The sequence below is a fragment of the Achroia grisella genome, unplaced genomic scaffold (genome assembly GCF_030625045.1).
Source record: "Achroia grisella isolate CSIRO2021 unplaced genomic scaffold, CSIRO_AGI_Agris_v1 utg702, whole genome shotgun sequence".
NCBI lineage: Eukaryota > Metazoa > Arthropoda > Insecta > Lepidoptera > Pyralidae > Achroia > Achroia grisella.
The window spans coordinates 3,651,434-3,668,313 of record NW_026712999.1 but is presented as its reverse complement, the minus strand read 5'-3'; the positions used below and the strand labels follow the sequence as shown (position 1 = coordinate 3,668,313).

Below are 16,880 nucleotides of genomic sequence, written 5' to 3'. Positions count from 1 at the left end.
ATTGCAGAACAAGCGGCTTGGCAACAAAATGGGTAATACAAACACTCCCACACAGACAACTATGTACAGAATTCCCGCCCAAATAAAAAACATTTATGTAGTAAACAAAATTTATTTATAAAAGACATTCGAAAGAAATAAGGAAAAGTATTTATTAAGTAGTCATACTTAGCTTAAAGAGTTACTTAAGGAAAACAACAGAAAAAATATTGGAATAACGTAGCCGTATTTGTGTTTCTATTAAAAGACTCAATATTTCTTATAATTTTATTATAAAGCATAATAAGCATTTTAAAAATAGAAACAATTTTCTGATTTACTTCTACCAACTGATAGTGTATCTAGATAGCAATATTACATTTATAATTCAAAATTCTATACATCGTTACAAGCTTGAATTTACAAGTTATATCACTAGAACCTACATATGTAGTCTAACTCCTTCATTATTTGTAGTCGGTTAATAATAATAATAATAACCCTGGAGAATGCATACAGCGCCGTCTAGTCCTAAGTTAAGCAGAGCCTGTGTTATGGGTACTAACTAGACAGATAAATCCTTAAATACACTTTTTTTTTTGTAAATACATACAAATATACATAGAAAACATCCAGACCGATAAAAACAATCGTACTCATGAATACAAATATTTGTACTACCCGAGGAATCGAATCTGCGATGCCATCGGTAGTAAGCCGGTGTGCTGAACAGTTAGACTACCGAGGCCGTCAAAAGAAATAAAATACTCTCGTTCACATTGTAATATGTATCCATCAAGTTTTCATGCTTTCATTATGGAAAATAATGTCAAAAGTGAAAAGTCAGAGACGTGACACAAATTGTGACATTATGAGACAATATCAATAATGTAATCTAATGTGAAATAAATTTTATGCAAAGATATGCTTTTAACAGGGTGTGAATTGCGCAATGCTATATTTATTATTCGTTTCGGCAATATTTTTCGACTTTCTGAACGCAGTCTGTAAGTTTATAAATTATATGTTATTCGTACTGAATTTGAGACATATTTTAAGTTATATTTTTTCCTATTTATAGAAAATACAATATACTGTATATTTTACATTGGCTGTGCCCGCGGTTTCCTCTGCATGAAATTTATAGCCTGTGTGTTAATCTGATATATAAGCTATATTATTCTAAAGTTTAATTAAAATACATTTAGTAGTTTTTGCGTGAAAGAGACAACAAACATCCATCTATCTATATCTTATCCTTTCAGTTACATAAAAATGTAAAAAATGTAATATTATTTCCATCATTACAATATCAATATTTCATCCTGTTAATAATTTGATCTACTTTATTTTCGTTTAATATTTATAAATAATTAATACAAGTCGATAAGTATCTAAGTCTCTGTAGAAAGTGTATATTTGAACCTTGTTAAAAGGCTTTTCACTCGACCTGCAGGTTTACGCTTGAATCCAGTTTCAATATTGATTTAAATCCAATCAGGTTTTGTACCGTACTCTTGAAATGCAATCAAGAGTGAACCGAATAAACCGATTGCAATCTTGTTTAGACATATAATACTACATGCGTTTATTTTAGTCAATGACAAGACTATATAATAATATTAGTGGGTGGTCTATGTTACCAATCCATCTATAAAAGGTACCGTTCAAATATACACACTTACGTATTTATAATATCAATATGCATTCACAGCTTTTTATTACTCTCAGTAAAACATCATCTCTTAAACTGGACCTGATTAGTCATCGGGTTCCAAGTAACCTGCGTCATTTGAGACGGCGTATATGCCTAAAGATCATGCAATAAAAACTTATAAATATTACGAACTAATAAATATATTAATTAAAATTTACTATATGGTTAATTTATATATAATCGAAGTAGAACCCAGAGATATACCAGCGAAATCGTTCTACGATCTTCTAAAAGCCTATCCAGAACTGCAATAAGTGCTATGCTAGAACGTCTATCTAAAGATGCACTACCAGGCTCCTATCACTGATCTGATTTGGTTGGGTAGAGAGAGAAAGGAGCGATGAAGATGCATATTAACGTACGTCGGCAAAGTGTCCTTTAAATCTACACCCGAGTCACAAGTCTCGAGACCTGCTCAGAGTTTCCTTCTCTGCCATACGATGGATCGGGCTCCAGCACGATGAAACTATGGAATGCTAAGAAGTTCGTCGCCCGAGGAAAGTCAAGTGATTTTCCAATACATTGGGATATTTACTAATTGTGAATTTAATTTACAATGGCGTTTTCTTTTCGGATATTTACTTTAAAATACAGTAATATACTTAATTGTATACATATTATTCTTTCAGACCTTTTCGATTACGATGACATAACTACAAAAAGAGTTATAGAAGAAATGGAGTTCGAGCCAACGATATCGCTGACAAAAAACAAAGAAAAAGGACTGTCAGTTAAGAATATTAATTGCGATAACTTCTCAAAATACGCGGTAAATTGTACCATTGAAGCTGCACTTTTGTATAATTCAAGTAGAAAAACTCCACCGTTGCCAGCTAAGATTATGGATTGGTGCAGGTAATGTTTTAAGTTTGTTTTTGAAGTGAGCATTTTAAATTAATGCTTTGTCTTCTTATTGTAATGAAGCAAATAGCTCGTACATTTAGGAAGCATCATTCTAAAGGAAAGAAAATAATGCAGTACAATATTTTTTCAATAGATTAAAATATACATATAAGGAAATTTAATATTGCATACAAAAAATCGTGATTTTCTAACACTTTGTGCTTTTTTTTCTTTCTTTCTAAATGAAAGAAGTACTGTATATACTAATAATTATACTGTAAAATAACAGTAGGCTCGCACGATGTCAGCTTGGATTAAAACGGTATCCAGCATAATGTTACCATACTTTCACAGTTCTCAGGTATATCGTTCACCACGACGCCGATACTTTAACAAGGTCTCCTAAGTACCTTGTTCATAAGTATAGCCGTACAAATATTGTTATATTATATAGATTTATTAGTAGACCTGGCCATCGTCATCCTATCGAATTATATTAACTTTATAAATATACAAAACCAAAGTGTTCTAGTAACTTTGGAATATCTACACAAAAATTAATTCAAATAGGTCCAGGTATGTAGTATTGGTAGGAATTTAGTAACAACTATAAGCACACATGTATTATATATGTAATATAGTAATTTAAACTATTTATTGAAGTTTATTTTTGTATCTTCATAATTCAAGACATATGTAATTAAGATAACGTTTTTAAATACACAAAATGAGTGTAAATTGAAGCAAATGAAATGGCAAGTATCGATTGAGCAATGCTCAGTTATCGATTAAATTCTATACTGCGGATATAGCAAAACCTTAAATATAATATACTGCACAAGCCAAATATTACACTACAGGATTGTAACACGAACTGAAACAATTTCCATCACAGCGAATGTTCGTCACCGTTTTTATAACAACGTAGATTGGTACAAGGAAATTCATTTCTGACAACTTTCCCCTCGAGTCGCATCAGAGTTAATCTCATGTACACGGTACGTGTATCGGCTTAAAAAATTCCCGTCATTATTTGGATTTATTCGTCGTTGTGTCTTTGTGGGTATCAACATGATGAAATAATAGTTTTTTTGCACCTTTGCGACTTTTATTCAATTAGGTAGTCCCAGAAGCTTATTTATAGATTGTCGGTAAAATCAACACTTGTTATGTTGTACATTTTAATCGCCATTATTAAATTCAACATGGCGTTAGGTGAGCCCGAGCTTAACAAAAATCTGCAGATTTTGCTAAACTGAAGGGGAAACGCTACTATACATCCTATGTACTCGTAGTTGTAGCCCACTCATGCAAAAACGAAATATCTCCTTTGGAAAGCATACACACTATCCTGAGGAGATAAAAACCATCGTTTCTAAGAATAACCTTCAATTCTTATCCTTAACTAAGTAGTGAGTGAACTAAGTCTAAGCAGTGAACTTTTAAAAATGCGAAATTGATAGTTCTATACAGGTCGCAGTGCTACAGGTGGCACCTGATAATATCCCAAAACCCTCAATATTAGTGTATACATCACCAAAGAGTTCGATAAAAATGTACAGTACACCAAAGATTTTTTAATGTCAGTTGGATTTGAACACGAGACTTTTCGATGTAAATCTGGGCAATAACTACTAAAAAGGATGATAAAATAACTATTGTGTTCCATATTATAGTAACTTTAGTTCTAGTTCCAACGTGAATGAACGTTAAGTTATAAAACGTTAATGTCGTTTTGAAAATAACCTGAGAATTTATGCAGGCAAACAAGCTATTTCGCTACGAGTCCAATGCATTCTACCGTTTTTATGTAACAATACACGAATTCAAAAGCATTCTCGTTGTTTACCTCAAGCGTTTAAAAGGATTAATTTCATATTGTACTGTGTTTACCTTCTTTTTATGTAAAGACTGAAACACGTATGTACATAGTGACATAATTAGATATATTAATTTATTCTATATATTTTGCATGTATTTTGACGGTCTTAGTGGTCTAGTGATTTCGAACATTACCTTACTTTTGGTCGTGGGTGCGATTTCTCGAACGCTGTAAAAACTTGCATTTATGAGTATGATATAACTAATATATGTTTGTATTGCTCTGGGTAATTTCTATGTATATTATGTATCTAATTACAAAAATGTATTAATATCAGTTGTCTAGTACCCACAACACACGTTATGCTTAGCTTGAGACTAGCTTGTGCTATGTGAACTGTCCTGAGATATGACTACCTGATGTTTAGTAGTAAATATTACCTATACATCCCACTACGAACATCATGCCTTCATTTAAACCCTGTGGAATCTCTCATTGGTCGTGATTTAGTAACTATGTCTTACTAATGTGATGTATTCTGGTCCATATTCTGCAAATACCCTATTTTTTTTTATTTAGAGAAGAAATAACCTATATTAATATTCTTAAGCGGACTATAAGAAACTGTATATAAATAGTCTAATCGAAAAAAGATAATTCAGTGATTTTCAGTCGTGTGTACGAATATAACTGTCAGAAGCAACATTGAGCAGTCTACTTCTATTCCTATGCTTCTTTTCATATGCACTTGTATTAAAAAAATAAATGCCACTGATTATTTGCATCACATCTCGTTTTTAGAGCAATCCGCCGGCTCACAAATTGTGCCATAGACTGGAACGCGGATTGTAGAGACGTCACCGAGAGTCACTTCAACGAGGAGAGCATAAGGGGCCACATGCACGTTGTTGACAATGTGTGCGACGACGAGTGGTTCTTATCACGTATGTCTGTTTAGCACGCTCTTTTAACCAACTTCAAAAAACGAGGTAAAGAATTAATTGCAATTTTTTTATTTGCAATTTGATGATTCGAATCCTCGCACGGTACAAATATTTGAATTAATGAGTACGATTGTGTAATCGGTCTGGGTATTTTCGTTATTATGTATGTTATGCATGTATTCACAAATATACACACACATGTATATGTATTTATATCAGTTGTCTAGTATCCATAATACAAGCTCTGCTTAGCTTGGGACTAGATGGCGCTGTGTGAATAATCCTATTAATATTAATAATATGTTCGCTGATTTTTATTACATGTAATTTGAGTTCATTAAGAGTAGTATTTTTTGTATACAAACTTTCGTATATATAATCATTTTTATTGGTCTGGGTATTTTAAATTAATTAAGTATTTGTGTCAGTGGTATAGTACCCATTAAACAAGCTCTGCTTAGCTTAGGACTTAGATGTGCATCCTGAATTATCCTGGTTGATTATTATACCCGTATATTCTATAATATGTTTTGATGTGTCTTCTAATGGTTATAATAAGTATGTTTTATTCTTACAGAATATGATGACTTACCACTCTGTATAGAGGCTACAGAAGACCTATGGGAGTCTTGTTATACAAATTTCAAGATATTAGTTGAAGAACAAAAAAACACGACACACGAATGGACTCATTTTGAAACACATTTCTATTTATGCTGGTCAGTATTTATATGTACTATATTTAAATTATATTGTATTAGTATCTCTATGGAGAAGAAGATTGTTAGTCATGTGGAGTGATAACCCCATTGTTAGCAATGTCAGGATGACCTCCACGTGGTTCCCTCTGAAAACCATCGATATGTTCGGATAAATCCATGGTAAATTTGCCACGATGTGCTAACTGATGAGTATGAGGTCCAGTACCTCATACTCATTTTATCATCCGCCACTGGTACCCCGCCAGCGTAAACCATCAGCACGCGGAACGAATTATTATTTTTATCTTATACTAGTTGTGCCCACGTTTCCACCCTCATAAAATTTATAGCCTATGTAGCATTCTGGTGTAAGCCATATTATTGTAAAGTTTCATTAAAATCCATTCAGTAGTAATTGAGTGAAAGAGAACAAATATTCATCTACACTTACAAACTTTCGCGTTTGTAATATTAATAAGACACTGAACAATTTGTGACGTATACAACTATTGTTAATTTTGTATGAAATAAATTATTCTATTTGTTATTTTGGCAAAGACACAGAGAGACATATCTCAACAGTCAGCGTGTCCAAGGTTTACTTATAACATTGCACTGAGGTAGAAGTCAAACTCTCTAAAACGTGACAAGAATGCTTATATGGAGATAAGAAATTGGATAAAGCAAGATATGGAGAGGGCATATGACACTGTCTAAAATGTACAGATGAAACATTAATTTATTTTAACATAACATGTTCACATTCATATTTCACTCAGTATATTTAGAATCCAACGTGGCAGGGGGCGAGCCTATAGCCATCTCTCGGATTAATTGTTCAAATGATATCGGTGTTGGGTTCATCACAACAAATAAAAAATACTTAAATGACTTTATATAAAAATTATTTCATTGTAGAAAGTCAAATGATATAGGTTGTATTTTATTACAAAAATATAGTAATTCCTACTACTATTGCACTCGTACGAAGAAATTCCTACAAAATGTCTTAGTTTGTAATATATAAGATTGTACATAAGATTGTAACAATAGAATAGATAAGTTTCAAAATGTAAAAATACTTGGAAGGGAGAACACTTATGTACATACATACTTGTTCATAATAATAATTATTCAAAACCAAGTAATAAATGAGTAAATAATAAGAATCTTCAATTTGACTGAAAGTAGAAATTAGAGAATACCCTCAATTCCTACTATTCTTCTATTTGTTCTAATTGTTTTAAATAAACTGACACTTCATACATTCACATAAAGCAGAAACTAAAGTAAGGGACTAATGATAGTGTCATGTTTGACATAAAGATAGACAAATCAATGTGACACTTTGAAAAAAAGAAGATATCAAAAGAAATATTTCGATAGGCATAATATTACAAGTGAAATATTATTTGTCTAGTATTTTTCGTAGTCAGTACTTTATCTTTTACCGGTCCATTTGGTATGCGCTGATTTGAATACATTAAAGATAATATAAATGGTTAGAAAACTTATTATAGTATAATGAATCTTAGTATTATAGACACAAGCGTAAAAATAGTATTTATCTGTATATTATGCTTGTACCTTTTTACGACTATATGAACAAATATAAATTCAATTTTACTATAGACTAGCTGTACCCACGACTTAGTCCAAATGGAATTTATCTTAATTTTTCTAAAATAAAAGTAGCTTAAATTACTCCGTATTACGTCAGCTACCTGCCAAACAAGTCACGTCAAAATTTGTCCAGCCATTTCAGAGATTATCCGGAACAAAGAGACAGACAGATAGACAGACAGACAAAACAGACACTCCAATTTTATTTATATGTATAGATATACGTATATAGAATATCTCACAAGAATTTAGCCTATCTCAAAAAAGCGTATAATTTATTTAGCAGCTAGTTTTCTTAGTTTAAAAAAAAAATATAGTAGTAATAGAAAATTTAGATAGAACAAGCCATTGAAAAATGTTTTAAAACAGCGCTATTGTCTTAGCTTTTCCATCACTACTACGTTATTGTGAGGTTTATTTTTTTCTTTATTTAAGCGCTCGGGCTCAATTCCGCAGATGTACGCTGGACTCGATTTTTGATATTCCAACAAAATGTACCCACGAGCAAGCTGTCACGTTACAGAAATTTTCAGTGATTGTCTCCGAAGGTGACGTTTTTCAGGTGAGATTTCATTTTACCTATTGATGCAGAAAATGTTATTGATACTGAATATGAAATTATAATTTAATATGGGTCTATGTCTATGTAATAGATCTGATGTCTATGTAATAGGTCTATGTCTATGTAATATACATAGACCCATATTCCGATTTCTCTACTCGCCCAGAATTATTACTGAATATGACATTAATTAATTTATATTGTAATTTTGAACCTTGTTAAGATTCTATTGTCAAAAACTAAATGTATGTGTGTGTGTCGAACGCGTGATAGTATGTATGTTTTTTTTAGTATTGTGTTTATGAGCATTATTACAAAATAACTTATCTCTTTTAATATCTTTTTTTATTGTGCCAAATGAATAGAGGAGTTCCAACCATTCCTGTAATTTTCATAAAATGGGGTACAACATTTTTGCATTACCTGTTAATGTACACTACAAAGTCTGTACAATATATCAATACTTTTAAAGTTTCGAAGTTCGTGCCAGTAATAGTTAAAATAAATAAAAATAAAAGTTAGCCATACAAAAAAAACGTAAAACAAATAAAACTCTGCTATAAAAATATTTAAGAAAAAATGTCAATTCATTTATTAAATATAACCAATTGGTTTAATTCCTAATTCACGACTTTGTTTGCCTAATTTCATTTCCCATCATCATATAATTAAATTAGGCATACAAAGTCTATATACGTACGAGTATACGCATTAAGTTTTAAGTGTTCAGCCGATTTAAGCCAAATAGAAGATTTCAACCGCCTTTTTATCTTTTTATTTATTTATCAACCAAAGTTCAAAATGCTATTCGTATCTTTGATATTTAAACACAATTAGTACCTACATACAAGACGATACTTCTTGAATACCAGTCTTCAATCTGTCGTCAATCCTGCGGGATACAATAAATTATATATTTCCTAAAGGAGTACGTAGTGGCGTGGGAGAGAAAATCTAATTTGCAGTTCACTTGGAAACTTGTCGACGTGTCTTCAAAATTTCTTGTGAATTTTTAATATTGTCGCAGAATATATTCTGCAGACTGCTTTTTAAAATATCACCGGATGTTACACAGTTGGCATTCTGTATTTATTTCAGAATATGTATATCGCATTGCGTCATCTAGGTCCAACCTAAATATATGGTAATAGAAGATAACTATAGATATGATATGTATAGTCTACAGACGATCCTACTCGAGTACAACGAGTATTGAAATTAGCCTGAGCCGAGGTTCGAAAGATGTATCCGTCCATAAGCCGATCCATAAATGTAGTATTCCAAAACTGAAAATGAACCTGTGATAAATTTCAAACGCGTTTTTATCCGTAACTTTGGTTTCTTAGTTTTAACACCATTTCAATTTAAGTCTACTCTTTCACGAAGTGACATCTAATTCATACTTTATGAAATATGTTAAAAGCGTCTGCGAGGCTACCATGGTCAGTCAATTCTCCGACGACGGTCTCGATGGTCTAGTAGTTAGCATACCGCCTTACTTCTAATGGCCATGAATTAGATTCCTCAAACAATGCAAATTGTATTCATTGATATGATTGTTTGTATTTATGTATATGAATGTGTGTATTTATGTACATTATGTATCTTTCGGTTAAACATTAGGAGGTAAACGAAGGAGTTTACCTCTCAAAAAGACAGATCAAGGTCAAGTTTTTTTAAATAATCGCGCTCCGCTCAACATGTGACCTGGTGTGTAAACATCACACCGGTAAAAACCTGTACAAACAAATTATTTATTATTTATGTAATTATTTTTTCTCTATGTATAATATGTATGTATTAACCTAATTATTTAGTAAACCTAGTTATTTAATATTTGTGTTTTTACAGGATTGTGATCATAATATGCTATACACGAATTGTCCTGGTGGAGATCCTCGTCCAACACGCGAAAAATTGGCGAAATTAATGAATACGGAATTAACTAATACTGCAATGTCCAATGGAGTTTCGCCAAATCATATTTTTTTTGTGATACCTATTATATATAGTCAATATTAAAATGCTTATTAATATACTATTTTATATTTACTTCAACCCATTTTGTACAGAGGGAAGGGGATTCTTAGTAATGTCGATCATATTGCTAGCAATGTACCATGTCAGGTCGACTTCCACGAGGTTCTCCCTGGAAACCATCATGATAAATTCCTAGTGAATTTGCCATAGTGGGCTAACTGACCTGACCTCATGATCATCTTATTATCCTCCGGTGGTGCCTCGCCAGTGTAGATAGTTAGCGCAGACGGGTGCACCATTCGATTATCATCAATTAAACAAACATTGCATAAAGTTTGTGTAGGTACTACAGTCTCACCTATTTCAGCCGCCAAGCAGCTTGCTTTGTAAGCTATTTCGATTGTAGGGTTCAGATTAGGTAGTGAATTTATAGGAGGCATGACATTACTCCTCTGGAATGTAACGCATGATTGCTAGTGTGGGTGTCACATAAGAACTTGATGTTCGTAGTGTCGTTCATATACATAGGCAATGACTACCACATACCATCAGGTGGGCTGTCAGTTTGATATTCCAGTTAAAATAAAAATATGTTGTGCTTTGATTATGCAATAATTACTGAAACAAAAAACATAAATATCAATTGAATTTCGTTATATACATTATTTAGTGTGAATCAAGTATTCCATTGAACATTACTTTTCACTACCAGTTTAAAAATAAGATTTTAATAAAAAAAGAAAGATCTTTACGCTTGTCAAATAAAACCACAGCGGTAGTTTTTCCTTGCGATTACAACTAATCTGATAAAAGACCTTGTTCTCAAAGCTCTTGAGTTTCACGTAGAAGAGAAAATCCTTGGTTGTCGATAAGAAAGCCCTTATGGGTATGTTGGATAATGCGACTTTAATTCGAGTTCAACAACTCATAAAACGAGGGTATCTTCGATGTATTTAAATGTAGCAACATAGTTAAAGTGTAATTTGTTATAAGTTACCACAGTTTGAGAGGCAACTTGATAAACAAACTCCTGCTGTGAGTTTGTATGAATGAATGTATATTAAATACTTCATTAATATTATACAAGTAATTAGAGATATTACATGAACAAAAGTTATGGTAAATGTTAGCTTTTCAAAATGATTTTATGTTTATTTATTTATTCATTTATTTCGGATATCCATCTCTTATGATGATGTAATCTCGGCCTATTTCGGCCACGGCGACTGTCTTCAACACCGGTTTTGCCGTTTATGTGCTCGCATGTGGCTTATGTAGTCAATTTTGTTTCATATATTCATCCATATTATGTTAATAAACAACTTATAAAGCTAGAGGTTAGGTTAGCTATAGCAATTGATGCTCCAAGCGTTTCTTAGGGTTCTTCGGTCTTATCAGATGTACTAGTACCGAAGATATTACTCCCGTTTAACACTCAATTTAACACTGTGTTTCAATTATACTTGAGGAATGTCACACGCGTTTCGGGCCGTAAGGTTAGGTCTTTGTAACCGTCGTGGTAGAGGAACGCAGGGTACGCAAAAAACAACTACCTACACTTTTGAACAGATAGGATCACGAGGATATACATAGGCTATTTTATATCCCAAAAAATATCTAAAAAGATTCGCCCCTTTCAGATTAATAAAATAAAGATAGGGAATGAAAGTTTGCAGATCAAGTCACGGTTAACAGTTAGTAGAATTATAAATAAGACTTTGTCAGCAATTATTAATAATTATATTTTGAATTTTCATGTTTCATATGGATTGTCACGTTATCAAAATGCAATATCGTCCTATTTATTGACTATAAAGGCGCCTCGCCTTACCACATGACCGTCATTTAGTGTTTATTGCGTCGCGTAATGACGACATCGTACCACGACGCAACTCATATTGCCACGTCATGTGACACAAAACGGGAGTTTTATATGAAATCAAATTCAATGTAGTTACTTTGAATTTATTCCTAGAAATACTTTTTTTTTAATATTATACTGTATTTATTGTCCTTTGTTAATGTGTGCGCAATAAAGAGTTATTATTATTATTAAATACAAAATTCCTGTAAATAGTCTGTTTGGGTACTTCTGAGTCATAAATTTTCTATTTATTTCATAAAAATATAGAAAAAAAAACTATATAAGTTGCAATGTGTTGAGAGATTAAGAGCGTTGGAGCATCGGGACTTATCACAATCGACTCGACCACAAAGCAATACATAACGTATGTTTTAAAAAAAATATTTGGGCATTTAATCAGTTCTTTAGTAAATATATTACAAGGTCGCAGTCTCAACTGTTCTGGGTTATATAATATAATATTTTCTTCATAGAAATTAATTTAATTTTAATGGAAATATCTTGATTATACAACCCATTCGCAATGCTGTTTCAGTTAAGTAACAGAGTCCTACCTAGTTTATTCTATTATCACCTATTCTAAAAAGAAAGATTTAACATGTGTCGTAATAGAAAACTGCTACTACCTCGGCTAAAGGTATACAATGATTATAAGATGAGCATAAAGTCAGTTCAGATAGCCCATTATTGTATATTCACCAGAAATTAATCACGATGGTTTCCAAGGAAACCACTTGTCGGCCAACCTGACATGGTACATTGCTAGTAATTGATTCACTAGGTCCTTTGGCTAAGTCCCTTTTTTAATAGAGTTATAAAAAAAATCTTCTTTCAATCACATTTCATCTACATATTTTTTTATACGCAGATCCTTACACAGATTTATGTAATTAATTTGGTAAAATTTTTGGTTTCACCTTTTGTCCTTTTGATGATAAGGACAAAAGGTATTGTGCTTTTAAAATCCACGTTATTGCGTCTATCCTGCTGTAATCCAGAGTTGCTTAAGTGATGAGGAGTGTTTGTCGACCGAGGTGAAGTGGAGATCCCTATCAGCCTACACCTGAGCTTGTAGCCGTGTGGTAATCTACTGACAAATTTTATGTAGTGAAACTCGTTGTTAATTTTTTTTATTAAATAATAATAGTAATAATAAACTCTTTATGATATCATTTATAAAATATCATACTAATTCCTTCAGCTATAGTTATGTAAAACCTTAATACACAAACAGATAAACAGCAAAAAGACAATTCTGAATAAAACCTATTTTATAAAATTACGGAGTGACTTCGGAGTTTGAAAAAAGTAGATGAAGGAAACAGAGATAAAACACCAAAAAATTACCTATTGATACGGCAGTAGACTCGCCCCTTGCCATGTTTGACTCTAATATACTCAGAGAAAGTGTTGCATTCTAAATTGCATCGATCATTTAAAATGCCTCTGACTACCCTATATGCGATTTATTATCGCATGATGATGATAGCAGATAGGGTATGCATGATGCATAACTGTGTTTTGTTTTGTTCGTGTAAATTATTTTTTAACACTTACTCGTGTATTGTTAGTATTAGAAATGTTTTATGATTCTACTGGGAAACATCTCGCTGTTATAGGCGCGTTGTTATTGCAGCTGCTACAATTCTGAAATAATAATGGTGACCTGCCTAACTTTGGGTTAGTATTACATTTAGAGTTTCGTAGCTCAGGTCAAAATCAAATTAATTTCATCATATTTACCTATCATCAAGGCACCCTTATAGGTAAGACAGAGAGATTCTGGTGTTTTTTTTTTCTAACTTTCCAGCATTTCCGAACCCTTCAAGAAATGATTTTATTCCTTCTTAAAAGGCCGGAAATGCACTTGCAATTTCCCTGGTGGTTATTCATGGGTGGCGGTAATCACGTACTGTTAGATGAGCCGCAAGCTCGTTTGTCCCCTGTGCTATAAAAAATACTATTCTAAACCTATTGGCTACAGCTGGCCTTTATAGCTTCACCAAACGATAGACCGCGAGTGCAGATGGCACTCCAAACCCGTAACTTATGGAGCTGCTGATGGCCAATTTCTGCCTGATAGATACAACTTTAGTCCGCTAGGAATTCGAGCCAGCTCACACCAGTCGTAATTTCGATCTCGCTAGAATTGGACAGGGATTGATCGGAGTGGAGATTCAAGTGCTATTGGTTTCTTCTTCTTATATACATTCCTTGCTTTAACAATCATAACTCGATATCAGAATGGAGATTAGATTTAATAGCGATATTTATGTAGATAGATGAAATATTTATTTAAATATTAGTCAGTTAATTAACTCTTTTTTTTATTTAAATAAGTAGCTACTAGTGATGAATAAAATTATTATATAGACTATGTTATTTTTATCAATGAAAATGAAAATTTTTCTTTTATTTTATTCCGGCTTTCTTTCTCTTTTAGCACCCTGGTTTATTCCTAACTCGTAGGGAGTTTCATATAACATTATTTCAAACCAGGTTCATCAGTAACTAAGGATCAACTCCGTCAAGGAGGAAATCTCACAAACAATAAAAAAATATAAAACACAACTGGACAGATATCTGAATAAGCTCGGTATTCGGCTGACACTACCAGATTATATGTCACGTCTTAAAATACGAGAACGTAAAATACTACACTTCAACAACCTAGCACAAGATAGAATATGTGTCTGGATTTCCAATGGAGATTCACCTCTCATGAGATTTTGCAACGGTCAACGAATCTATTTATAGACTGAAAGACTTAATGCATGAAAAAAAAATAGTTTTGTAGTGATCAATTCTTATATGAAAAAAAAATCGTGGTTCAATGAGGTAAAAAGGTTTTTCTTCATAAATGTAATCAAAAATTAATTGCGAATACTTTTTCTATTGCTTGCCTTTTTCTCGACCGTCGAAACATGTCGAAGTTTTAATTAAACTCCGTTAACACCACTCCGTAACCTTACATTTTTTGTGAGCATAATAATATTTATTTTTATTATACGCAAAAGAATTATTATTTTATATTTTTCACGCATTTGGATATATAGATAAATAGCTATTACGCGCGAATTGGTGATTTTAGGTTTAGTAATTATAGTGATTTTGTTTAGTAATTATAGGGGACAATACTGGCCACCAAGAAAAAACAAGTGGTGACTTAAATTTAGAATATAAACACATATTAAAAATTGGAACTGCAACGAGGAGGACTCTCCGGTGTGTAAAGTTGCGTTTACGTTGCAATGCTACTTGACAGCGTCAATTGGCGTCAATCACAATATTGACAGATGACGTTATTTTCACTACGTTACATACGAAAATCGATGCGATCGAAGTTAGATAATTAGCCCATGGATCCATTATTATTTAAAACAAGACAATAATAAAATTACAACACACCCATACGTCCTTGAGCAAAGATGAGCAAGTTTAATGTTACATTGCTGTACATTTGGGATGTACATAGTGTAGAAGACATTCTTTTCTACTGAAATCCCATTTCTCCTTTCTTTTACAAAAACTCTTTTCTTTTCTGTAAACTCTCAATTATCTATTTGTCTCTTTGTAAGAATTCGTAATCAAACAAAAAGATTATTATTTATACATTTATTTTCTACAAGTGACAGATACATACCATATTGCGTCATTTCGCATAAGCTCGTCGTAATTCCATGCAAATAAGAGCTCACCACAGAATTTCACGTCTAGAAATTCGAGGCTATTATGATATTATGCTAAAAATTGACCTCAGTACCGTCTTTGAAAGAGGATATTTTTGTGTTTTATAAGAACTTACAAAAAGTGGATTGTAACAATAATATATATTATGTAACAATTATATATCTTTCCGGCTATTATCACAGATGGTATAATCAGAAGCGTTAAATAATAATAATAAAACACCTGGATAATTCACACAACGCCATCTAGTCTCAAAGTAAGTAGAGCGTGTGTTATGAATACTAAACAACTTATAAATACTTAGATTGTTTTGTAAATACATACATAATATACATAGAAAACACTCAGACCAACACACAATTATACTTATGTATACAAATTCTTACCGAACACGCGACCTACGAACTAAAGCGGTGTGTGAAACAGCTAAACCAATGAGGCAGTCAAAATATCATACCTAATAGTGAAAGTAATATTGAACATGCCCACATGTCGCTGATTATAAGAAGTCAACGAGACAAAGGAGATTATACCGGCATATCCGAATTTGCTGCTTTATTTGTCTCGCCATTTTATTAATCAAAAACTTTGTCAAATAAACATCCAAGTCTTTAGTGTCCATTTTAAACTTATTGGTCGTCGAACTTACAACTCACGAGTACACTGCCAGGCTATAACTCTTTATAAAGTGGATTATCGTTAATATTTCAAGAACTAGTATCTGTCTCAGAGCTTTACTATCATATATTTCCTAACAATCGGGATTTATATTAAGCTCTTCAGAAAAACACGAGACTGGATGAATCCCTCGGGAATATAGTGATTCCTTTTATCAAAAGAAGCAGATAAGAAATTTCATAATATATATCGAGACAAAATCATATATAGTCTCAGGAGAGTTTCGTTATACATTATGTTTATGAATCTGGATTTGATTGAAGGTTAAATAGAAAAAATATATCACATGATTAGCCATGTAGACTATTGTAGGTGACACTGAGTGTTTTCGATTTTTATATCATTTTTTTATGACATGGAGCAAACGAGCTTGCTTGCCGTTGCCGCTCATAAGCACTCGCAACATTTTACTATAAAGAGTGCTCTTCTGAAATACACGCCGAGCAAATAACTAACCATTTTGATAAAACCCTTTCC

At 32.4% G+C, this 16,880-nt stretch overlaps 1 protein-coding gene across 1 annotated transcript; it reads left to right on the top strand.

Moving 5' to 3' along the window:
- Nucleotides 1-840: 840 nt before the first annotated feature.
- On the top strand, nt 841-10,186 carry LOC131850120 (uncharacterized; the record flags this gene model as incomplete). Its single annotated transcript, XM_059200287.1, has 6 exons — nt 841-986; nt 2,326-2,551; nt 5,163-5,305; nt 5,883-6,024; nt 8,065-8,191; nt 10,043-10,186. Coding segments are annotated over exons 1-6 (837 nt in total), but the record flags the coding sequence as incomplete, so codon positions are not given.
- Between the last annotated feature and the right edge of the window lie 6,694 nt (nt 10,187-16,880).